This window comes from Dendrobates tinctorius, unplaced genomic scaffold, assembly GCF_039654945.1.
Source record: "Dendrobates tinctorius isolate UK_male_01 unplaced genomic scaffold, ASM3965494v1 ptg000014l, whole genome shotgun sequence".
NCBI lineage: Eukaryota > Metazoa > Chordata > Amphibia > Anura > Dendrobatidae > Dendrobates > Dendrobates tinctorius.
The window spans coordinates 4,170,159-4,194,486 of record NW_027361682.1 but is presented as its reverse complement, the minus strand read 5'-3'; the positions used below and the strand labels follow the sequence as shown (position 1 = coordinate 4,194,486).

At 44.0% G+C, this 24,328-nt stretch overlaps 1 protein-coding gene across 1 annotated transcript in view; it reads right to left on the bottom strand.

Annotated features, from left to right (window-relative positions):
• The window catches only part of LOC141070505 (uncharacterized), a 156,756-nt gene that overhangs the window by 58,324 nt on the left and 74,104 nt on the right, over positions 1-24,328 (bottom strand). Inside the window, exons 14-20 of the mRNA XM_073559501.1 lie at positions 23,000-24,002; positions 14,876-14,896; positions 3,406-3,634; positions 3,097-3,276; positions 2,891-3,014; positions 2,710-2,807; positions 322-412 (exon numbers count right to left, since the gene is read on the bottom strand). Of these exons, the coding sequence (XP_073415602.1) occupies positions 322-412; positions 2,710-2,807; positions 2,891-3,014; positions 3,097-3,276; positions 3,406-3,634; positions 14,876-14,896; positions 23,000-24,002 (1,746 nt within the window). The remainder of the gene's footprint in view (positions 1-321; positions 413-2,709; positions 2,808-2,890; positions 3,015-3,096; positions 3,277-3,405; positions 3,635-14,875; positions 14,897-22,999; positions 24,003-24,328) is intronic.

The following is a 24,328-nucleotide window of genomic DNA, read 5'->3' as shown; positions in this document are numbered from 1 at the left end:
GTGGCTCACTAGTAATGTTTCTGCCTTCCATATTGGGGACCTGAGTTTTAATCCCCAACACTGACAAGTAATTTAGAGACATCCACTGAGCACAGTGTCCAGGGTTAGACAAGACTGTGAACACAGAAGAAACATCCAAACAGAATAGAGTGAAAAGGTGTGTGTGTTTTCTTTTTGTTTAAGCGATTAAATCTATAGGTGTAAAATCTAAAATAATAAAGTCTGTGTGAACAAACCCTAAAAAATTCAACACATAATTATATACTATCCAGTGACTGAGTAATATTTCTGACCTCTTGGCATTTAGTGGTCACTACTCACCTGGGTAATCATATGTAGGAATCTCCTCTTTACACCGCTCATCACCCCTCATATAGGTCTCTGTAGTATTAATATGGGGCAGATCTTCACCCTGAAAGAAAAATTGCAAGTCAGATGGATGGAGAACGCATATGAAATAATTTAACAAAACACAAACAACAGTAAATCAACATGGCTACTTTAAGAGAGCATGAACCAAACCAAAAAAGGTGCACGGTAGTCAGGATGACAATACCGGCACCGTGCTAGTGGCAGCCCATTGCAGCAGCAGCTACTCAGTTTGTTTCTGTTACAGTTTTGCCTGTTGCCTGTTCTTTGGACTTTCTTTTCGACCTTTGGAACTTTGATGCACCCCTAATTTTAATCTTGGATTGATGGATGTCCATAACTTCCCTCGGGATCAATAAAGTGTATCGTATCGTATATTTTGTTAAATAATCCCAAAAAAATCTTTATTCTCAAAAACAGATAAAGACAACTGACCTGCTCAGTTAAAGGGCCTAAAACGTATAAAAAGCGCTGAAAAGTGAAGGTAATCTCTAATGGGTATTTACACTAGATGGTAATCGTCAACTAAATATCATTCTATTTACAAAGGCTGTCAATCACCAGATGCACAAGCAAAACTTTCAGTCACCGACGGCTGACCAGCACGGCTAGAGATGTGGGGACCAATTTCAGCATTGCCTGCTCTCTGATCACTGTGATCAGTCAGTCAATCTCACTAACAGATTACAGCCTGTGATTGACCGAAGATTCCGAAACAGCACTTGCCAAGCATGATCACCGCTGGCAGCTCAGCTTAGCTGACAGCCAAGCTCCAGCGGAACAGCCAAGGCAGGTGCCTACACCACCCATAGTGGATTGACTCACCAGATGCCACGATCAATAGCAATCATGGCATTAAAAAGGTTGTGAAGTGCCATGGTATGACATTTTATGAAACACCCGTTGTTCCATTATGAACACTGCACCCCTAGATGAATTCATTGTAAAATTGGGTCGTTTATGGTGAGGGGAGGTTCTGCTGTCCTGACACCTCAGGGGCTCTGTAAATTAAACAGGGCATCCGCAAACCATTCCACACAAAGCTGGATATGGCGCTCCTTATATTCTAAGCTTTGTGCTATGTCTGAAAACTAATTTTGGACCAGAGCTGTGGAGTCGCTAAGCCAAACCTCCGACTCCTCAATTTCCATGACTCCGACTCCACAACTCTGACTCCAACTCCCTCATACCAGGGCTGTGGAGCCGGTAAGACAAACCTCCGACTCCTCAATTTCCATGACACCGACTCCAATAAAATGGGCTCTGACTCCACGGCTCCGACTCCACAGCCCTGTTTTTGACCACATATGGGGTATACAGTACTCAGGAGAAATTGGGTAACATATTTTGTGGTCAATTTTCCCCTATTATCCCCTTTGAAAATTAAAAAGTTGGAGCCAAAACAACAGTTTAGTGGAAAAAAAATGACATTTTTAATTTTCACATCCCAATGTTATACAATTCTGTGAAATACTTATGGGTTTAAAATGCTCACAAAAGTCAAATGGTGCTCCTTCCCTTCCGAGCACTACCGTGAGCCCAAGCAATAGTTTGTCACCATGTTTTCTCCTATTACCCTTGTGAAAATGAAAAATTTGAGGCTAAAGCAACATTTTTGTGGGAAAAAATTTTAATTATTTCCTTCCACATTGTTTTAAATTCCTCTGATGCACCTGAAGGGTTAATAAACTTCTTGAATGTGGTTTTGAACACCTTGAGGGGTTTAATTTTTAAAATGGTGTCACTTTTGGGTATTTACTGTCAATTAGGTCCCTTAAAGTGACTTCAAATGTGTTTTTCTAGGAAAAAATACAACTACATTTTACTGGAAAATGAAAAATTGCTGATTAACATTTAACCCTTCTAATTTTCTGACAAAGAAAAATTATGTACAAAAATCACGGTGATGTAAAGTAGACATGTGGTAAATGTTATTTATTATCTATTTTGGGTAGTATAACTATCTGATTTAAGGGAATAAAAATTCAAAGTATGAAAATTTTCAATTTTTTTTTTCTAAAATTTTCGATATTGTCACAAATCACATTTATCAACATTTATCACTAATATGAAGTACTACAAGTCCCAAAAAAACATGTCTCAGAACCACTGGGATATGTTAGAGTGTTCCAGAGTTACCACTAGTCAGATTTTAAAAATGAAGCTTGGTAATTAACGCACAAAATGGCTCTATACTTAAGGGGTTAAGCTTGCTTACATATCATTGTTTTGAAATATGCTACCCTATGCACACAGAACGATAAAACAACACTGAGCACAAGACCTTCACAGCTTCTACACATCATAGGGGAGATCTCATGACACCTTCTCTCCATCTACCTGATGATCCTGAGGAACATTGGGATCTTCTTGTTTACAGTCCTGTGGAAGAAGAAGAAGGGGACATCTCTCTGGTGTTGTCCTCTCACTGGATAGAACTGGAGGAAACACATACAGGGACTGAATTCATTCTTTACTTACAGATAATTATAGGCCGTGTGTATTTAGTCCTGTCTATTACCTGGTGATGTGAGGGGCTGGGGAACCTCCATCATGACGTCCTTGTACAGATCTTTGTGTCCTTCTATATACTCCCACTCCTCCATGGAGAAATAGACGGTGACATCCTGACACCTTATAGGAACCTGACACATACAATGATACCGTCATCCCCCGATCCCTCCATAGCGTTACTGTATAATGTCCCAGCATTCCCAGCAGTGTCACCTCTCCAGTCAGCAGCTCAATCATCTTGTAGGTGAGTTCTAGGATCTTCTGGACATTGATGTCCTCATGTACCAGTGGGTGAGGTGGAGGTCCTGTGATTGGGCTCAGGGGTCTTCCCCATCCCTCAGACACAGGGGCCTGACAGCGCCCCCTAGAGGTCTTCTTCACTACTGTGTAATCCTGGTTATGGAGAGACACATTAATAAACCTCACTACAGACATTTCCAGAGTCCTCACCTCTCCAGTTCTGTCCATCTGTTATTCCCATAGATAAGAATGATGTAATGTGACGTCATCAGAATCTCTCACCTCTCCAGTAAGCCGGAAGAGGATCTCTAGGGTGAGGTGTAATATCCTCTCCGCCATCTTGTCCCTGTCCCTCTCCATCCTTGTAGGGTCACTCAGGAGAATTCTCTTATATGGAAGATCTCCACTGAGAGGATCCGATATTGTAGGGACCTGAATGGGGAGAAGATGACGATGTAACATCATAAAGATCCCATGTAAGAAATCTATGGAGCTGTTACCGGCTTCACATGATCACTACATCCAGTCATGGCCCCGTCCTGCCCCCGGTATAACACACAGTCCAATTATAGGCACACACAGAGATTTATCCCAGGCTCAGCACTGAGGGGGTTAATGTCCCCTGTGCAGCCCAGTAATGGGGAATCTCCAGCACCTACCTCCACCTGCAGAGCCGCACACCACATATATGGCTGTTCTGTGCGCACAGGACCTGTGATGAGGTCACAGGAGAGGAGGAGTCAGAGGTCACATGATCAGGGGCCTCAGTGTATGCAGGACTGTGCTGTGCTGGATGTCATGGTGCTGGATGAGGGGAAGTTTCTGTGTGGGGTCAGGAGGGGTTTACAGTGTGGATGTAGCGGAGCCGTGTGTGTACGAGGTGTACGGGGCGGAACCATGCATGTACGAGGTGTACGGAGCGGAGCCGTGTGTGTATGAGGTGTACGGAGCGGAGCCGTGTGTGTATGAGGTGTACGGAGCGGAGCTGTGTGTACGAGGTGTACGGAGCGGAGCCGTGTGTGTATGATGTGTACGGAGCGGAGCCGTGTGTGTATGAGGTGTACGGAGCGGAGCCGTGTGTGTACAAGGTGTACGGAGCGGAACCATGCATGCACGAGGTGTACGGAGCGGAGCCGTGTGTGTATGAGGTGTACGGAGCGGAGCCGTGTGTGTATGAGGTGTACGGAGCGGAGCTGCATGTGTAGGAGGTGTACAGAGTGGAGCCGTGTATGTGCGAGGTGTACAGAGCGGGGCCGTGTGTGTACGAGGTGTACAGAGCGGAGCCGCGTGTGTACGAGGTGTACAGAGTGGAGCCGTGTGTGTACGAGGTGTACGGAGCGGAGCCGTGTGTGTATGAGGTGTGCGGAGCTGCATGTGTACGAGGTGTACGGAGCAGAGCCGTGTGTGTACGAGGTGTACGGAGTGGGGCCGTGTGTGTACGAGGTGTACAGAGTGGAGCCGTGTGTGTATGAGGTGTGCGGAGCTGCATGTGTACGAGGTGTACGGAGCGGAGCCGTGTATGTACGAGGTGTACGGAGCGGAGCCGTGTGTGTACGAGGTGTACGGAGCGGAGCCGTGTGTGTACGAGGTGTACGGAGCGGAGCCCTGTATGTGCGAGGTGTACAGAGCGGGGCCGTGTGTGTACGAGGTGTACAGAGTGGAGCCGTGTGTGTATGAGGTGTGCGGAGCTGCATGTGTACGAGGTGTACGGAGCGGAGCCGTGTGTGTGCGAGGTGTACGGAGCGGAGCCGTGTGTGTACGAGGTGTACGGAGCGGAGCCGTGTGTGTACGGAGCGGAGCCGTGTGTGTACGAGGTGTACGGAGCGGAGCCGTGTGTGTACGAGGTGTACGGAGCGGAGCCCTGTATGTGCGAGGTGTACAGAGCGGGGCCGTGTGTGTACGAGGTGTACAGAGTGGAGCCGTGTGTGTATGAGGTGTGCAGAGCTGCATGTGTACGAGGTGTACGGAGCGGAGCCGTGTATGTGCGAGGTGTACGGAGCGGAGCCGTGTGTGTACGAGGTGTACGGAGCGGAGCCGTGTGTGTACGAGGTGTACGGAGAGGAGCCGTGTGTGTATGAGGTGTACGGAGCGGAGCCGTGTGTGTACGAGGTGGACGGAGCGGAGCAGCGCGTGTACGAGGTGTACGGAGTGGAGCCGTGTGTTTGCGAGGTGTACGGAGCGGAGCAGCGCGTGTACGAGGTGTACAGAGTGGAGCCGTGTGTTTGCGAGGTGTATTGCAGCAATTTTGACCACACCCCAATCCACGCCCATTTACCATTTCTTTCTGCCCCCATAGGAGGGGATGTCAGAGGGGGCATGAGGGCAGTGAGCATGGGCGTACTCACCGTAGGGCAGGGGGGGCAGCTGCCCCCCCAGAACAGTGAAGGCGAACCTGCACGCGTGCCAGAGAGGGCACGCAGAGCCGTTTCTGCTGGCATGCGGCATCGCCAGCCCTAACCTGCTCTGTCCTTCCTCACATGGCATTCAGCTCGACGCCGCTGTGTGCCAGTGAGGGGAAATGCAGGAGGAAGCTGCCAGCTCAGAGCAGCGGAGAGTTGTGTGGGTGATGGAGAAGGCAATGATGGGAGGGATGGAGAAGGGGATGATGGGAGTGATGGAGAAGGCAATGATGGGTGACGGAGAGGGCAATTATGGGGGTGGGGAAGAAAGCAATGATGGGGGTGAAGGAGAGGGCAATTATGGGGGTGGGGAAGAAAGCAATGATGGGGTGAAGGAGAGGGCAATTATGGGGGTGGGGGAGAAGGCAATGATGGAGTGACGGAGAGGTCAATGATGGTGGTGATCAAAATGGCAATAATGGGGTGGTGAGGAAATGGAGGTGGTGGAATGGGCAATGATAGGGGTGGCAGTGTGAGTGGCTCAGTTTCAGTGTGTGATAAGCACGCATGAGCTGGAAGCCCCCCTGATGAACAGAAGAGAACACTGTAAAGGTAAGTTTAAAATCAGAGAATTGTTGACATAATATAATTGATCACGGCGGTATTTCTCCTTGTATGTGGTATTATTCAGTCACTATGTGATCTGTTCATGGTGTGGTGGTATTTCTCCCCTGTATGTGGTATCATTGGTCTTGGTATAGGGGATTGTGTTGTGTATGGCGGTCATTTGTTCATTTTCGTTTCATTTAATTTACCTTTTTCGTTCTAAAATTTTACAGCCTGAATGACCATGGCTTGCCCCCTCCCAAGTTTTCATCCTGGGTACGCACATGGCAGTGAGGCTGCGAATCTCTAACCTTCCGACGTCCCCAGAGTGGCCTTGATTAGGCCGGGCTGGTGCAACATCTGTGCGTTCTGCTCTTCTCTAGTTTGAACTTGTGGATTAATTTTTGTTCATTCACAGTCGAAGCCGCCAGAACTTTCTCATCTTTATGTAGCATCACTATATAACCGTCTACACACATTGCATAAATATTGGGGTTTTTTGTTTTCTGCAGGATCCATACCAAACTACACAATTACAATCACCTCTGGTTATTGCATTTTTTTCTTCATTTTTTATGTCTTTTCCCGTTATTTGATGCAGTTTTGGTGTAGATGTGAAGCCGTGTTTTTTAATGTGTTTTTTATACCACAGAAAAGCTTTGATGCTTCACTTAAAAACGTAACTGTGTTTTTTTTAGGCTCCATCAAACCTGCATACTTCAGCCACATGTTTGGACCCACAGGGAGCGCAGTTTTCGTGAAATCACATCCACTTTGCTTGGACTGTCAAACACAGCAGAATTTCTGTACAAAAAGAGTAGCAGAAAAGCATTTACCGTACATGTGTAAAGGTATGTTTCCACTGGCCGAATTACATCTGGATTAGCTGCGGATTGAACACTGCATACAGCCACAGCGCTCAACCTGCAGCGTCCAGATGTTACAGCATAGTGGAGGGGATTTTATGAAATCCCGTCTCCACTATACGTGCGAACACGCATCCGGCGACCCTGCATTTCTGGACATGTGGCACGTCTTTTTAGACCGCAGCATGTCTGTTTACCTTGCGGCGATGCTCCGTCTCCGCAAGGTAAATAACACAGTCCTATGTATAGGGTGCGGCGATTCCGGATGTGTTCAATGAACACATCCGGAATCACCGCGCGTACAGATGGGGGCGGAGCTTTGGGAGGAGCGGGGTTTCTGCTCCATCCAAAGCGCCGACAATACGGCCCGTGGAGACATACTTAAGGAGGTGGACCAGGCTGCGGGTACCTGTTCTGAGCCAAGTCCGAAACTGTCGAGGCTGCGTCCCATGTTGCCCGGGGGAAGACAAAGGGGACCGAACAGGTCCCATGACCCGGGACAAGGGGGTGTGGTTAAACCGGAAGGATAGCCGAAGCACATGAAGCAGCAGTCAGTTTCCCACCGTCGGGGAGAGTGCACACTGCACCTCGAGCATCAGCGACGTGCTGTACCCGGCTGATATTGGACACTCTGGCGGAACGGTGAGATTGGAGAGCACCATGTGCCCGGCTGAAAAGTGAGACCGTGCTCGTGCAGAGAGGTCAGAGACAGCTGCAGGACATTAAGTTGCACATTCTTCTCTGCGGGCCAGAGCACAGCAGCCTGTTGTGAGTTCATTCTCCCCTTCACCTTTGATGTCTGATGAACTCCCTCTGCTGGTGAAGAGAGGTAGTGAAATTGATTGGGATGGGAAGAACCTGTCATCTGAACAGGCGGAGTGTGATTCGACATCTGGAATTTCTGAGTGGATATAAGGCAGCCGACGCCCTGCAGGGCTGCTGGTGATCCTTTCTGCTCTGAGCTCTTGCATCCAGTTTAGTTCCTGTCTACTAAAAGCTAAGTTTTTGCCCTGCTATTATTCCATGAGATTTTGTCTGGTTTCCTTAGTGTTTGTGTTCAGCCAGTCCTGGTTGGGACTGGCTGAACTCCATTTTTGTCTCTGATCAGTTGATCTCTTTGCTCTGTTTTCAGAATATACCTGAGTGCTGATATAGTGATTTTGAAGTCTAGCGACTTCAGGGCCTTTTTCCCTATCAGACGGTTGGGACATTTATGGTAGGGTTTTTTGCGGATTGCAGCCAGCATCTTTTCTGTCCTGTCCTATCTAGTTAGTTGGACCCCATCGTTTGCTCAGCCTGTCTTTCTGTCTGTGTTTGTGTTTTTCATCTGTATTTCACCGACAATACATGTTGGGGGCTGTCTATTGCTTTGGGGTCTGCTCTGGGGCAGTTTAGATTTCCCCTTTCCTTTAGGCTTATGTAGTTCTCTGGCTGTGACGAGGGGTCTAGTGCACCGTAGGAACCCCCCACAGCTACTGTTAGTTGTGGTGTATAGGATCAGGGGTCTGCAATCCGATAGCTACCAACCTCTCCGGTTTTCTGGACTTAGCTTGTATTTTTGTTTTCTCCTCCTCCGGTGACTCATTCATAACAGAATCACCAGCCATACCGCAGATTCTAGGGTACTCAATAGCAGGAGAGAATTGTAAAAAAAAAAAAAGTGTCAGAATTTTTTTTTTTTTGGTGTATATTTTTTCCTCTATTTCTCTGAGGCCGTAGGGGGAATTTTTTCTCAATGGAGGTTAAGCAATTGTCTGATCGTGCGGAGCAGCTTACTGCTGAAGTGCGGGTAATTTCCGCCTATCTTGCTCATTCACATACTGCTGAACCAAAGATCCCTACTCCTGATGTGTTTTTTGGGGATCGGTCTAAATTTCTGAATTTTAAGAATAATTGTAAATTATTTTTTGCCTTGAAGCCTAACTCATCGGGGAGCTCCGCGCAGCAGGTTAAAATTGTCATCTCTTTGCTGCGCGGCGATCCCCAGGATTGGGCGTTTTCTTTGAAACCTGATGATCCTATTCTGACTGATGTGAATGCATTTTTCAGGCCTTGGGGTTGTTGTATGATGAACCTAATGCTATTGATCAGGCTGAAAAGGCCCTGTTGGCATTGAGCCAGGGTCAGGATTCTGCAGAGTTGTACTGTCAAAAATTCCGAAAGTGGGCGGTCGTTACTACCTGGAATGATGGTGCCTTGGCAGCTCTCTTTTGGAAGGGTTTGTCAGAAACCGTAAAAGATACTATGGTGGGATTTCCTGTTCCCTCTGGTCTTGACGATTCTATGTCATTAGCCATTCAGGTTGATCGGCGTTTGCGTGAACGCAAAACTGCACGAGAGGTGTTGCCACCTGTTGAACAAATGTCTGAACCTATGCAATGTGATAGAGTTTTGTCTAGGGCGCAATGTCAGGAGTTCAGAAGGCTTAATAAGCTATGTTTTTTCTGTGGAGATGCCTCTCATATTATTTCTGTCTGCCCTAAACGAGAGAAACGTTTTGCACACACATTTGCTGTGGGTGGTGTTCAACCTAAGTTTCTTCTGGCAATTACTCTGATCTGCTCCCTGTCCACATTTTCCGCTAAGGCTTTTGTTGATTCGGGAGCAGCTCTGAACCTGATGGACTTGGATTTTGCTAAACGTTGTGGGTTTCCTATGACACCTCTGCGGACGCCTATCCCTTTGAGGGGTATTGATGCTACTCCTTTGGCGAAGAATAAACCTCAGTTTTGGACCCAGGTGGTAATGCGGGTCACCCCAGACCATCAAGAAAGTTGCAGATTTTTGGTGTTGCATAATTTGCATGATACCATCGTTCTGGGGTTTCCCTGGTTGCAAATCCATAATCCAGTTTTGGATTGGAAATCTGTGTCTGTGGTGAATTGGGGTTGTCGGTGTGCCCTTAGTGACGCTCCTATTTTCTCCACCTCTCCCCAGTCGCATGATGTTCCTGACTATTTGGCTGATTTTTATGATGTATTTAGTGAGAATGAGTCTGTGTCTTTGCCTCCTCATAGGAGTTATGACTGTGCAATTGAGCTGAGCCCTGGGTGTAAATTTCCCAAGGGTCGACTTTTCAATTTATCTGTACCCGAGCACGAGGTTATGCGATCCTATATTAAGTAGTCGTTGGAGAAGGGTCATATTAGACCATCCTCTTCACCCTTAGGTGCTGGGGGGTTTTTTGTGGCCAAGAAAGATGGTTCATTAAGGCCATGTATTGACTATCGTTCCCTCAACAAAATTACTGTTAAATATCAGTATCCGTTACCCCTGATTTCTGATCTATTCTCCAGAGTTAAAGGTGCTTGCTGGTTTACCAAGCTTGACCTCAGGGGGCGTATAATCTTATTCGCATTAAGCAGGGGGATGAATGGAAGACGGCGTTTATTACTCCGGAGGGACATTTTGAGTACCTGGTGATGCCTTTTGGGCTCACTAATGCCCCTTCTGTCTTCCAGTGCTTCATGAATGATATTTTCCGAGACTTTGTGGATAAATTTTTGATCACCTATCTGGATGATATTTTGATCTTTTCCAAGGATTGGGACTCTCATGTGGAACATGTTCGGACTGTGTTCCGGATTTTGAGGGAGAATTCCCTGTATGTCAAGGGATCGAAATGCCTTTTTGGTGTAGAGAGGATTTCATTTTTGGGATTTATTTTGTCTCCGTCAACTATTGAAATGGACCTGGCCAAGGTACAGGCCATTTATGATTGGGTTCAGCCCACTTCTTTGAAGGCCCTCCAGAAGTTTTTGGGTTTTGCTAATTTTTATCGTAAATTTATAGCTAATTTTTCTGGTATTGCCAAACCATTGACTGATTTGACTAAGAAGGGGGCTGATGTGCTGAATTGGTCTCCGGAGGCTGTTTCTTCCTTTCGGGAGCTGAAGCGAAGGTTCACTTCTGCTCCGGTTTTGCGGCAACCTGATGTCTCAGTCCCTTTTCAGGTAGAGGTGGACGCTTCTGAGGTTGGTGCAGGAGCTGTTTTGTCCCAAAAAGATCCTGTAACATCTAAAATGAATCCCTGTGCTTTCTTTTCCCGAACGTTCTCCCCATCCGAACGTAACTATGATGTGGGGAATCGGGAACTGTTAGCCGTGAAATGGGCATTTGAGGAGTGGAGACATTGGTTGGAGGGAGCTAAACATCAAGTCGTGGTCCTTACTGACCACAAGAAGTTGATTTACCTGGAGTCGGCCAAACGCTTGAATCCTAGACAGGCTAGGTGGGCCTTGTTTTTCACACGTTTTGATTTTGTGGTCTCTTTTCTTCCGGGCACTAAGAATGTCAAGGCAGACGCCCTCTATAGGAGTTTCTTTGCTGATTCTCCTATTGTGACCAAGCCTGCTACCATCTTAGGTGAGGGGGTAGTTCTTTCTGCCATCTCACCCGATTTGAGACGTGTTCTGGAAGAGTTTCAGGAGGACAAACTTGAGCGTTGTCCCATTGGAAAATTGTATGTTCCTGACCAGTGGAGGAAGAGAGTGATGTCTGAGGTTCATTGCTCCGCATTGGCTGGTCATCCAGGTATTTTTGGTACTAGAGATTTGGTGAGTCGGTCTTTTTGGTGGCCCGCCTTGTCTCGTGATGTCAGGAATTTTGTGCAGTCCTGTGGGACTTGCTCCCGGTCTAAACCTTGTTCTCGCTCTAGTGGCTTGTTGATGCCTTTGCCGGTGCCTCGGAGGCCATGGACCCATATTTCAATGGTTTTTTTCTCTGATATGCCTGTCTCTCAGAGAATGACTGTTATTTGGGTGATTTGTGATAGATTCTCTAAGATGGTCCATCTTGTACCACTCCCTAAGTTGCCATCTTCCTCAGAGTTGGTGCCCTTGTTTTTGCAACAGGTGGTTCGCTTGCACGGGATTCCTGAGAACATTGTATCTGACGGAGTTCAGTTTGTTTCTAGATTTTGGAGGACTTTCTGTTCCAAGCTGGGAATTCAGTTGTCCTTCTCCTCTGCGTTTCACCCTCAGACCAATGGGCAGACGGAGAGAACAAACCAGACTTTGGAGTCATATTTGAGATGATTTATTTCTGCTGATCAGGATGGGTTTCATTTTTGCCCTTGGCCGAATTTGCTTTAAATAATAGAGCTAGTTCTGCCACTTTGATGTCACCTTTTTTTTGTAACTTTGGGTTTCATCCTCGATTCTCTTCAGGGCAGGTGGAGTCTTCTGCCTGCCCAGGTGTTGACACTGTGGTGGAGAGAAAGCACCAGATCTGGGACCAAGTGGTGGATAAGTTGTCTCTCTTCCAGGAAAAGGCCCAGCGGTTTTCCAACCGGCATAGGACCATTGGTCCCCGGTTTAAGGTGGGTGATATGGTTTAGTTGTCATCAAAGAATATCTCTATGAAGGTGGCTTCTCCAAAGTTTAAACCTAGATTTATTGGACCTTACAAGATTTTGGAGATTCTTAATCCGGTCTCTTTTCGATTGGCTCTTCCTGTTACATTCAAGATCCATAACGTGTTTCATAAGTCTCTGTTAAAGAGGTTTGTTGAGCCAGTAGTTTCTGTGGTGGCACCACCTGACCCTGTACTGGTTGAAGGTAATGTGGAATATGAGGTTGAGAAGATACTGGATTCTCGTCTGGCTAGACGGAGACTCCAGTATTTGGTTAAATGGAAGGGTTATGGCCAGGAGGATAATTCTTGGGTCCCTGCATCCGATATTCATGCCAAAAGATTGGTTCGTGCTTTTCATCGGGCCCATCCTGATCGCCCTGGTGGCGTGGATGAGGGTTCGGTGACCCCTCCTCAAGGGGGAGGTACTGTTGTGAGTTCATTCTCCCCATCACCTTTGATGTCTGATGAACTCCCTCTGCTGGTGAAGAGAGGTAGTGAAATTGATTGGGATGGGAAGAACCTGTCATCTGAACAGGCGGAGTGTGATTGGACATCTGGAATTTCTGAGTGGATATAAGGCAGCCGACGCCCTGCAGGGCTGTTGGTAATCCTTTCTGCTCTGAGCTCTTGCCTCCAGTTTAGTTCCTGTCTACTAAAAGCTAAGTTTTTGCCCTGCTATTATTCCATGAGATTTTGTCTGGTTTCCTTAGTGTTTGTGTTCAGCCAGTCCTGGTTGGGACTGGCTGAACTCCATTTTTGTCTCTGATCAGTTGATCTCTTTGCTCTGTTTTCAGAATATACCTGAGTGCTGATATAGTGATTTTGAAGTCTAGCGACTTCAGGGCCTTTTTCCCTATCAGACGGTTGGGACATTTTTGGTAGGGTTTTTTGCGGATTGCAGCCAGCATCTTTTCTGTCCTGTCCTATCTAGTTAGTTGGGCCCCATCGTTTGCTCAGCCTGTCTTTCTGTCTGTGTTTGTGTTTTCATCTGTACTTCACCGACAATACATGTTGGGGGCTGTCTATTGCTTTGGGGTCTGCTCTGGGGCAGTTTAGATTTCCCCTTTCCTTCTTTAGGCTTATGTAGTTCTACGGCTGTGACGAGGGGTCTAGGGCACCGTAGGAACCCCCCACAGCTACTGTTAGTTGTGGTGTATAAGATCAGGGGTCTGCAATCCGATAGCTACAAACCTCTTTTTTTTTCTTGGCTTAGCTTGTATTTTTGTTTTCTCCTCCTCCGGTGACTCATTCATAACAGCAGCCCACATGTGACACCGGGACTTCAGCAGCTCTCTTTGTTTCAGCTGCATCGGATTATGGACTAGGGGTCAGCGGGTAAAACCAGTAACTACCCGCTGCTGCCAGAAGTTGGATCGTATTCTTTTGTTGAACACTCCACCAGCCGTTCCCAAGACTACAACCCTGCACTGCATCACTTGTGGAGGAGGACCTTAAAGACACAATAAGTTTGATTACGGTACTGTTGTTACATTCCAATTTTCCCTTTTCAATTTAACGGTTTTCTCCCTGCGAGGAGTTTCTCTATTGTTCCAATTAAGTTATTAACCTGTTAACCCTTGCTCTGCCTCACTTACGTTACTGCATCCCCCAACCTGCTTACACATGTGAACATGGCCTATATGTCCAAACAAAGTGGATGTGATTCCATGAAATCTCCACTCTCGGTGCATCTAAGGACGTTGCTGAACTGTGCGGTTTTGGTGCTTTTTTTCTCTATAAGCTTCTATATGGAGCCTGAACAAAAAACAAACAAAAGGAAAAAAGGAAACACTGCATTTTTAAGTGCGGAATCAAAGCTTTTCTGTGGCCTTAAAAAAGAATTAAAAATGTGGCTTCACATCTGCACCAAAACGCATCAAATATGGGGCAAAACGTATAAAAGAAAACGCAGCAAACATGCAATAATCAGAAAAGATTGTTATTGTGTCGTGGTGCAGACACCTGCAGAAAAGCATTTACGTTACATGTGAACACAGCCTCAGCATTACATCTTTATTATCTTTTATAGGTTTAATGGAGAAAAAATATCAGTGACACCCTTTTTTTGCACAATTTACCGATCCCCCATAAATAATGTGGTTGCTGTGTTGTGCAGGTCATTACGATTATAGGGGCTCCAAATATGTCCATGTTATTTATGATGTTTATTATAGCACATTAGAAATAACATTACTGTAATAGCTTTTCATTAGAAATACACTGCTATGTACCTATGTATCTCTGTGTACCTGTATAATCTGCTTCTACTTTCACTGCCTGCAGTACAGCTCAATATTATCAAATTCTCCTATGTTTATTGTTGTGGGCTGTGGCTCGTAGCTATACATGCAGCCTGTGAACATGAGATTTTTATATAATTTATGTCAGAGTAGAGGAGCCATGGAGCGATGTCGGCGTCTGAGAGAGATGAATAGAAGCCGGGACAAAGCCCTGAAGTCCCAGTACAGTAGGACTGAGCCCTCAAATCGGGACAGTTCCGCCGAACCCAGGACATTTGGGGCCTATGTTACTTTACAAAGAGACTCCAATAAACTGTAATATTTTTGTTATAAGAATTATCATTACATCCTCTTTGGTTTATTAAAACTGTATTAAATATTTAGATTTAATAAGGGAGAAAGTCACATCCATATTGCTTAACACGGCAAATCTTCTTTATTAAAATTCCATTAAAAAGACATAAGAAACATTCACCATGAGTAATGGAATAGAATATAAAACATTATATATATATATATATATATATATATATATATATATAGTATGTATAAATGCACACTAGTTTTACACCTTCAATATAACATTTCACAAAGGCTGTCAAGTTGTTTCTAAAACAAGCAGATCACTAGGAGATATTTGTCTAATTTACTTGTGAATAAAAGTTCTGAAGATACATTGTTGAGTCAAAAAGATTTTATAGCTGTGGAGGTAGTAGGTGCAATGTCTGTAGCTACGCAGTTAAGAAAAAGAAAGTGTGTATATACATACAGGTGCTTCTCACAAAATTAGAATATCATCAAAAAGTTAATTTATTTCAGTTCTTCAGTACAAAAAGTGAAACCCATATATTATGTAGAGTCATTACAAACAGAGTGATCTATTTCAAGTGTTTATTTCTGTGATGTCCATAGCATCAATGCCTTCAGCACACAGAAACTGCTTACACACTTCAGCCATATGAGGACTAGCATTTTCATGCATCAGAAGTCAGGCTACCTCTGGCCAGCACATGGAGCGCTGTGTGGCCCTCCAAAGAAATGCCTCCCCACTCCATTACTGACCCACTGCCAAACCAGGTATGCTGGAGGATGTTGCAGGAAACAGAATGTTCTCCACAGCATCCCCAGACTCTGTCTCATGTGCTCACCCATGAAGAGCATAGGGTGCCACTGTCGAATCTGCCAATCTTAGTATTGTCTGGCTAATGCCAAAAAGACTAACACCCACTTGTGGACATTGGCCCTTCATACCACCCCCTCATGGAGTCTGTTTCTGACAGTTTGAGCAGACACATGGATGTTAGTGGCCTGCTGGAGGTCATTTTGCAGGGCTCTGGCACTGCTCCTCCTTGCACAAAGTAGAATGTAGTGGTCCTGCTACTGGTTTGTTGACCTTCTACGTCCCCCTCCACATCTCCTGGTGTACTGGCTTGCCTCCTAGTATCTACTCCATGCTCTGGACACAGTGCTGACAGACACAGCTACCCTTCTCGCTACAGCTCTCACTGATGTGCCAACCTGGATGAGCTGCACTGCCTAAGCAACTTCTGTGGGATGTACTGTAGACACCGCCTCATGCTACTATACCTCTGGGGGTGAAAGCAATGGCAAAAAATGCAAAAGTGACCAAAACAACAGCCAAACATGGGGTTGTCTGGCTAATTGCCTATAATATCTACCTGTTCTCTGTCCCATTTGCACAACAGCAGTAGAAATTGATTCACAATCAGTGTTGCTTCGTAACTGGACAGATTGATTTCACAGAAATGTGACTGACTAACCTGATATGATTGGCCCATATCCAGGTCCTCATAGGCATGGTCCCATCAGAAAACATTAAAATAACAAACCATTACACTTACCTTCCTGGCACTACCTCACAGCGTCTTGTTCTGAAGCCAGCAGCTGCTTTATGCTTGTAAGCAGCGCATGACAGGGACGTTATGTGCTGCTTGCAAGCCGAAGGGCAGCTGCTGGAATACTCACTACACTACACGCCGGGACTGTGTGCATGGAGAGCAGTGAATATTTATTGCTGTTTAATAGCTAGCTCAGTATCAGTCGGAGCCTTCCTGCAGCTGCCGGCTGCCACGTGTGCCGCTACTTAAGAGAAATGAATATTCACTGCATTCCTCTCCCATGGGGAAGGAATGCAGTGAATATTCATTTCTCTTTAGCAGCTCACTGCTCTGCCGATGCTGCTGACCCAGCTCCTCACCGCAGCCAGAGCCGGTACAGCAGTACTATAAGACGCACCCCCATTTTCCTCCACATTTTTGGAAGAAAAAAGTGCGTCTTATCATCCGAAAAAATACGTTACTTCCTGTAGAACCATACCTCTATACCCTATGAAAATTCAGCAGCCACGTAAAGTAAAATCACAGCAAGTACACATAGAATAGATAGATATATAGATCTCAGTAACACATATATACAGGTGCATCTCAAAAAATTAGAATATCAACAAACAGTTAATTTATTTCAGTTCTTCAATATGAAAAGTGAAACTCATATAGAGTCATTACAAACAGTGATCTATTTCAAGTGTTTATTTCTGTTAATGTTGATGATTATGACTTACAGCCAATGAAATCCCAAAAGTCATTATCTCAGTAAATTAGAATACTTTATAACAACAGCTTGAAAAAATGATTTTAAAATCCGAAATGTTGGCCTACTGAAATGTATGTTCAGTAAATGTACTCAATACTTGGTCGGGGCTCCTTTTGCATCAAATACTGCATCAATGGGGTGTGGCATGGAGTTGATCAGCCTGTGTCACTGCTGCGGTGTTATAGAAGCCCAGGTTGCTTTGATAGCAGCCTTCAACTTTTCTGCGTTGTTGGGTCTGTATTCTCTCATCTTCCTCTTGATAATACTCAATAGATTCTCTATGGGGTTAATATCAGGTGAGTTTGTGGCCAATCAAGCACAGTGATACTTTTTTTTTTTTTTAAATCTGGTATTGATACTTTTGGCAGTGTAGACAGGTGCAAAGTCCTGCTGGACAATGAAATTTCCATCTCCAAAAAGCTTGTCAGCAAAGGGAAGCATGAAGTGCTCTAATATTTTGTGGTAGACGGCTGCGCTGACTTTGGTCTGATAAAACACAGTGGACTTACACCAACAGATGACATGGCTCCCCAAACCATCACTGATTGTGGAAACTTCACACTAGATCTCAAGCAGCTTGGATTGTGGCCTCTCCACTCTTCCTCCAGACTCTGGGATCTCGATTTCCAAATTAAATGCAAAATTTATTTAATCTGAAAACAACACCTTGGACCACTGAGCAACAGTCCAGTTCTTTTTCTCCTTGGCCCAGGTAAGACATTTCTGGTGTTGTCTATTGGTCATGAGTGGCTTGACACAAGGAATGCGACACATGTAGCCCATGTCATAGATACATCTGTGTGTGGTGTCTCTTGATGCAATGACTCCAGCAGCAGTCCACTCCTTGTGAATCTCCCCCAAGTTTTTGCATGGCCTTTTCTTAATCCTTTCAAGGCTGCAGTTATCCCGGTTGCTTGTGCACCTTTTTCTACCACACTTTTTCCTTCCACTCAACTTTCCATTAATATGCTTGGATACAGGACTCCGTGAACAGCCAGCTTATTTAGCAATGGCCTTTAGTGGCCTTTCCCTCCTTGTGGAGTGTGTCAGTGACTGCCTTCTGGACATCTGTCAAGTCAGCAGTCTTCCCCATGATTGTGGAGCCTACTGAAACAGACTAGGAGAACTTTTAAAATGCTTAGGAAGCCTTTGCAGGTGTTTTTTGTTAATTATTCTAATTTACTGAGATAATGACTTTTGGGTTTTCATTGACTGTAACCCATAATCATCAACATTAACAGAAATAAACACTTGAAATAGATCACTCTGTTGGTAATGACTCTATATAATATATGAGTTTCATTTTTTGTATTGAAGAACTGAAATAAAGTAACTTTTTGATGATATTCTAATCTTGTGAGAAGCACCTGTGTATATATATATATATATATATATATATATATATATATTACATAGAGAGAAGAAAAGCGATTCATCTGCCGTGTAGTGTAAAATCACAGCGGGACCCGACAGGATAGAATAGATGGATTACATACAGTAAATACACATGAAACAGGTAGATATGTCAGTGACATATAAAATTAGTGCAGTGTACGTGCAGCCTACTGGGCGTGTTTAATTAAAATGGTGTGGGCTCCCGCGTAGTTTTCTTAAGCAGTAGAGGGAAAGCCAACGGTTGGGGACAGATGTTTACAGCCTGGGAAGGGGGTAATACCAATGGAGCTTTCCAGGCTATTAATATCAGCTCACAACTGTATACTTAGCCTTTACTGACTATTAAAAAGGTTACCCCCAAAAAATAATGACGTAGTGTCCCCCTATAATAACCAGCAAAGTTTATGCAGACAGCTGTGGGCTGATTTTAATAGCCTAGGAAGGGGCCATGGATATTGCCCCCCCAGGCTAAAAACATCACCTCTCTATGAGATGCACCAATTCTGGCACGTAGCCTCGCTCTTCCTACTTGCCCTGTGGTGGTGGTAAATGGGGTTCATATTTGTGAAGTTGATGCCACCTTTGTATTGTCAGGTGACATCAAGCCCAGAGTTTAGTAATGGAGAGGCATCTATAAGACGCCCCCATTACTAAGCCCATAGTCATATTGTATAAAAATACAGACACCCAGAATAAAGTCCTTTAATTGAAAGAATGACAGACTCCTTTAATAAATCTTAATTATATCATACAGCATCGCACATTTCAGCGACACCATTATCCTCTGCAAGATAATTAAAATAAAAAACAACAATATCCCTCACCTAACCGTCGTTCTGTCCCACGCCGTAATCCATATCTGAGGGATAAACAGTTTTCAACCTGGACGGTGCCAAGATGCGACCGACGAGGTTGAGAACCACTGGGAGAATGAGCAGGATCAGTGAGTACCAGTGATGTAATCAAGGTTATCGCAGGTCACTGAGGCTGTGTTCCCATCCAGGCTGAACTGCTGTGACCTCAGTGAGATCCACGCTAGCACCGTGAGAAAGTCGCATGGTGCAGCGGTGTGTTCACTGGGAGAATTTCACTGAATTTGAACTGCGATGAACTCTAATAGATGTGCCTTTTCTGGGCGGCTGTGGGTTGCTATTTCTAGGCTGAGGGGGACCAATATACATGGCCCCTTACCAGCCTCCAGTTGTCTGCTTTAGCAAGGCTGGATGTCAAAAGTGGGGCGACCCCACGCCGCTTTTTAAAATTATTAATTTAAATAATTAAAAAATAAGGCATGGCGACCGCTCTAGTATTGATAACCAGCCAGCTGAGGGTTGCAGCCCCCAGCTGTGAATTTAGCCTGGCTGGTTAGCAAAAATACAGGGGAACCCATGCAGGTTTTTTTTTATTGTTTATTTACAGCGCAGGAGCTGGCTGATGAATACACCCATCAGACGCTACTGCTTTCACTGTTTTTAGCAGCAGCAGGCGTCGGCTGATGGAAGCAGTAGTCACATCAGCTGACACCAGTAACCGAAGGTAAACTTTATACCACCAATCACAACTGAGCGCTTATGCTGTCTTTTGACAGCGTGAGAACCCCAGCTGTCTGACCGGGGTGATGATTTCACCGCCGACCAGAAGCGGTGTTTGCCCCGCTGTCATGCACATGACAGTGGGGCAAACACTGTATGTTCAGGCCTCCCATTCAAGTGAATGGGGTTCAGGTCTGCTGTTCAGTGTCTCTGCCGGATGACAGGCTGTATGGTCTCATCATGCAACCATGCAGCCTGCCATCTGGATGTAGTAGAGCTGAGTGTGAGGTCACATCCTGCTGTCCTTGACTTTTCAGCAACAAATACACTGTAAAAAAGGTTTAAAAAAATGCGGCAAAGTACAAAATCCTGATGACAAAAAAACCCCACAACAATATGTGTGCATGAGATTTCTGAACTCTTATAGGCTTTGCTGGTACTGTAAAAATCAGCTGAAAATTAGCAGCAAAAACGCCCAGTGTGAACATAGCCTAAGTGTTCCCTTTATTTTTTTGAGCAGTGTGTTTACTATATATACATATACAGTGTTGGCCATAAGTATTGACACCCCTGCAATTCTGTCAGATAATACTCGGTTTCTTCCTGAAAATGATTGCAAACACAAATTCTTTGGTATTATTATCTTCATTTTATTTGTCTTAAATGAAAAAACACAAAAAGAATTGTCCTAAAGCCAAATTGGATATAATTCCACACCAAACATAAAAAGAGGGTGGACAAAAGTATTGGCACTGTTCGAAAAATCATGTGATGCTTCTCTAATTTGTGTAATTAACAGCACCTGTAACTTACCTGTGGCACCTAACAGGTGTTGGCAATAACTAAATCACACTTGCAGCCAGTTGACATGGATTAAAGTTGACTCAACCTCTGTCCTGTGTCCTTGTGTGTACCACATTGAGCATGGAGAAAAGAAAGAAGACCAAAGAACTGTCTGAGGACTTGAGAAACCAAATTGTGAGGAAGCATGAGAAATATCAAGGCTACAAGTCCATCTCCAAAGACCTGAATGTTCCTGTGTCTACCGTGCGCAGTGTCATCAAGAAGTTTAAAGCCCATGGCACTGTGGCTAACCTCCCGAGATGTGGACGGAAAAGAAAAATTGACAAGAGATTTCAACCCAAGATTGTGCGGATGTTGGATAAAGAACCTCGACTAACATCCAAACAAGTTCAGGCTGCCCTGCAGTCCAAGGGTACAACAGTGTCAACCCGTACTATCAGTCGGCGTCTGAATGAAAAGGGACTGTATGTAGGAGACCCAGGAAGACCCCACTTCTTACCCCGAGACATAAAAAAGCCAGGCTGGAGTTTGCCAAAACTTACCTGAAAAAGCCTAAAACGTTTTGGAAGAATGCTCTCTGGTCAGATGAGACAAAAGTAGAGCTTTTTGGGCAAAGGCATCAACATAGAGTTTACAGGAGAAAAAAAGAGACATTCAAAGAAAAGAACACGGTCCCTACAGTCAAACATGGTGGAGGTTCCCTGATGTTTTGGGGTTGCTTTGCTGCCTCTGCCACTGGACTGCTTGACCGTGTGCATGGCATTATGAAGTCAGAACACTACCAACAAATTTTGCAGCATAATGTAGGGCCCAGTGTGAGAAAGCTGGGTCTCCCTCAGAGGTCACGGGTCTTTCAGCAGGTCAATGACCCAAAACACACTTCAAAAAGCACTAGAAAATGGTTTGAGAGAAAGCACTGGAGACTTCTAAGGTGGCCAGCAATGAGTCCAGACCTGAATCCCATAGAACACCTGTGGAGAGATCTAAAAATGGCAGTTTGGAGAAGGCACCCTTCAAATAACAGGGACCTGGAGCAGTTTGCCAAAGAAGAATGGTCTAAAATTCCAGCAGAGCATTGTAAGAAACTCATTGATGGTTACCGGAAGCGGTTGGTCGCAGTTATTTTGGCTAAAGGTTGTGCAACCAAGTATTAGGCTGAGGGTGCCAATACTTTTGTCTGGCCCATTTTTGGAGTTTTGTGTGAAATGATCAATGTTTTGCTTTTTGCTTCATTCTCTTTTGTGTTTTTTCATTTAAAACAAATTAAATGAAGATAATAATACCAAAGAATTTGTGTTTGCAATCATTTTCAGGAAGAAACTGAGTATTATCTGACAGAATTGCAGGGGTGTCAATACTTTTGGCCAACACTGTATATATTGGTTGGCAATTATGAAGTTAAAGTGGTCATTAATTTTGTTTATGATTCGGGTATCATCCATCTAAATGGTGGAATATTGGTAATTTTCTCTTCTTTAGTCAAAAGTTACCCTAATCATTCGATGAGTCAACTGTGTGTATTTGTGTTTTTGTATCCTTTATTAAATTGTATTCACATATGATTGGACAATGTTATTCTTACATATGTTCCCATGATTCAGTGTGTTTAGACTTTGGTTATGGCTTTACCTGTCAGAAAAGCACCAGTCTGTTACTCATGATGAATAGCTCTTACGTCTTTTTAATAAAATTCTATTAACGAAGATTTGACATTTTAAACAATGTGGATGTGCCATTCACCCTTACTAAATCTACATTAAGTGTTGATCTACGACGGGACTGGCACCTACAGATCTTGGACTGCATCTCAATGATTATAACAAACATGGTAAGCCCTATTACAGACTTTGTTATTATATACATAATATTAATATTTAAAAGATGGGCAAGGTGTTGAATGACAGCTGGCCTGATCATGTATAGCAACATCTCTCCATTGTTGAGATAACATCATGAGAGTGAGGAATCAGACAACTCGTGTATGTAAATGTTAAATATTTTATGTGTATGGTTCATTATGCAGGTCTATTATATGGATCTAAATGTTTTGCCTTTTTTCTTGTAGATGTGTGACTTTACTATAATTTGTACTTTTTTTCAAATAAAATGATAAAAAAAGAAATCACTACTTCCCTTTGTGTATCCTTTGATGTCTGACAAGATTTGTTTTCTCTGTAAAAGATTTCCCACATTCTGGACATGAATATGGTTTCTCCCCTGTATGAATTCTCTTATGTTTAACAAGATGTGATTTCTGAAAAAAACATTTCCCACATTCTGAACATGGATATGGTTTCTCCTGTGTGTGAATTCTCTGATGTACAACTAGATTTGATTTCTTTCTAAAACATTTACCGCATTCTGAACATAAAAATGGCTTCTCCCCTGTGTGAATTTTCTGATGTCTATCAAAATCTGATTTCCCATTAAAACATTTCCCACACTCTGAACATAAAAATGGCCTTTCTCCTGTGTGAATTTTCTGATGTCTAACAAAATCTGATTTCCCATTAAAACATTTCAAACATTCTGAACATGAAAATGGTTTCTCCTGTGTGTGAGTTTTCTGATGTACAACAAGCTGTGATTTCTGTATAAAACTTTTACCGCATTCCGAACATAAAAATGGCTTCTCCCCTGTGTGAATTCTCTGATGAATAACAAGTTTGGATTTCTCATTATAGCGCTTTCCACATTCTGAACATGAATATGGCTTCTCCCCTGTGTGAATTCTCTGATGTGTGTCGAGATGCGATTTCTTATTAAAGCATTTCCCACATTCTGAACATGAATATGGCTTCTCCTGTGTGTGATTTATCTGATGTATAACAAGTTGTGATTGCTGTATAAAACATTTTCCACATTCTGAGCATAAAAATGGTTTCTCTTCTTTAAGATCTATTTCATGTTCAACAGTCCATTTATGACTTGTATTTTGCATATCAGTCGTTGATGAAGCAGAAGAAACGACTAGTTGAAACTGATCAGATGAAAGATTTTTTCTGAGAAGGGCTTGAGGTATATCTGAGATAATACCATGTTCTTCATATGTATCTGGTGTAATATCATGATCATCTGCTGCAAAATCTGAAAATATCGGATGTCCCCCTGAGCTCCTGGTACAGTCATCTGCCAAGAATAAAAGTAATTTTATTATTTTCCAATAACACTCCAATCAAATCATAGCAATATTATATCTTTTCATACAAATTGTAATACAAATCAGTTGACTAAGAAAGTAGAGCAGAAAATAGAAACTATAAGACAATGATGTTGGGCCACCCAATTGTGCCGTTTCAATTTTTCACTTCGCCTGTCACCAATCATTACCAGTTATATCAGGGGTGGGGAACCTTTTTTCTGCCAAGACCCATGTGGATATTTATGCCATCATTCGGGGCCCATACAAAACGATCAACTTTAAATTTGTCTTGCTATATTTGGTCAAACATTTC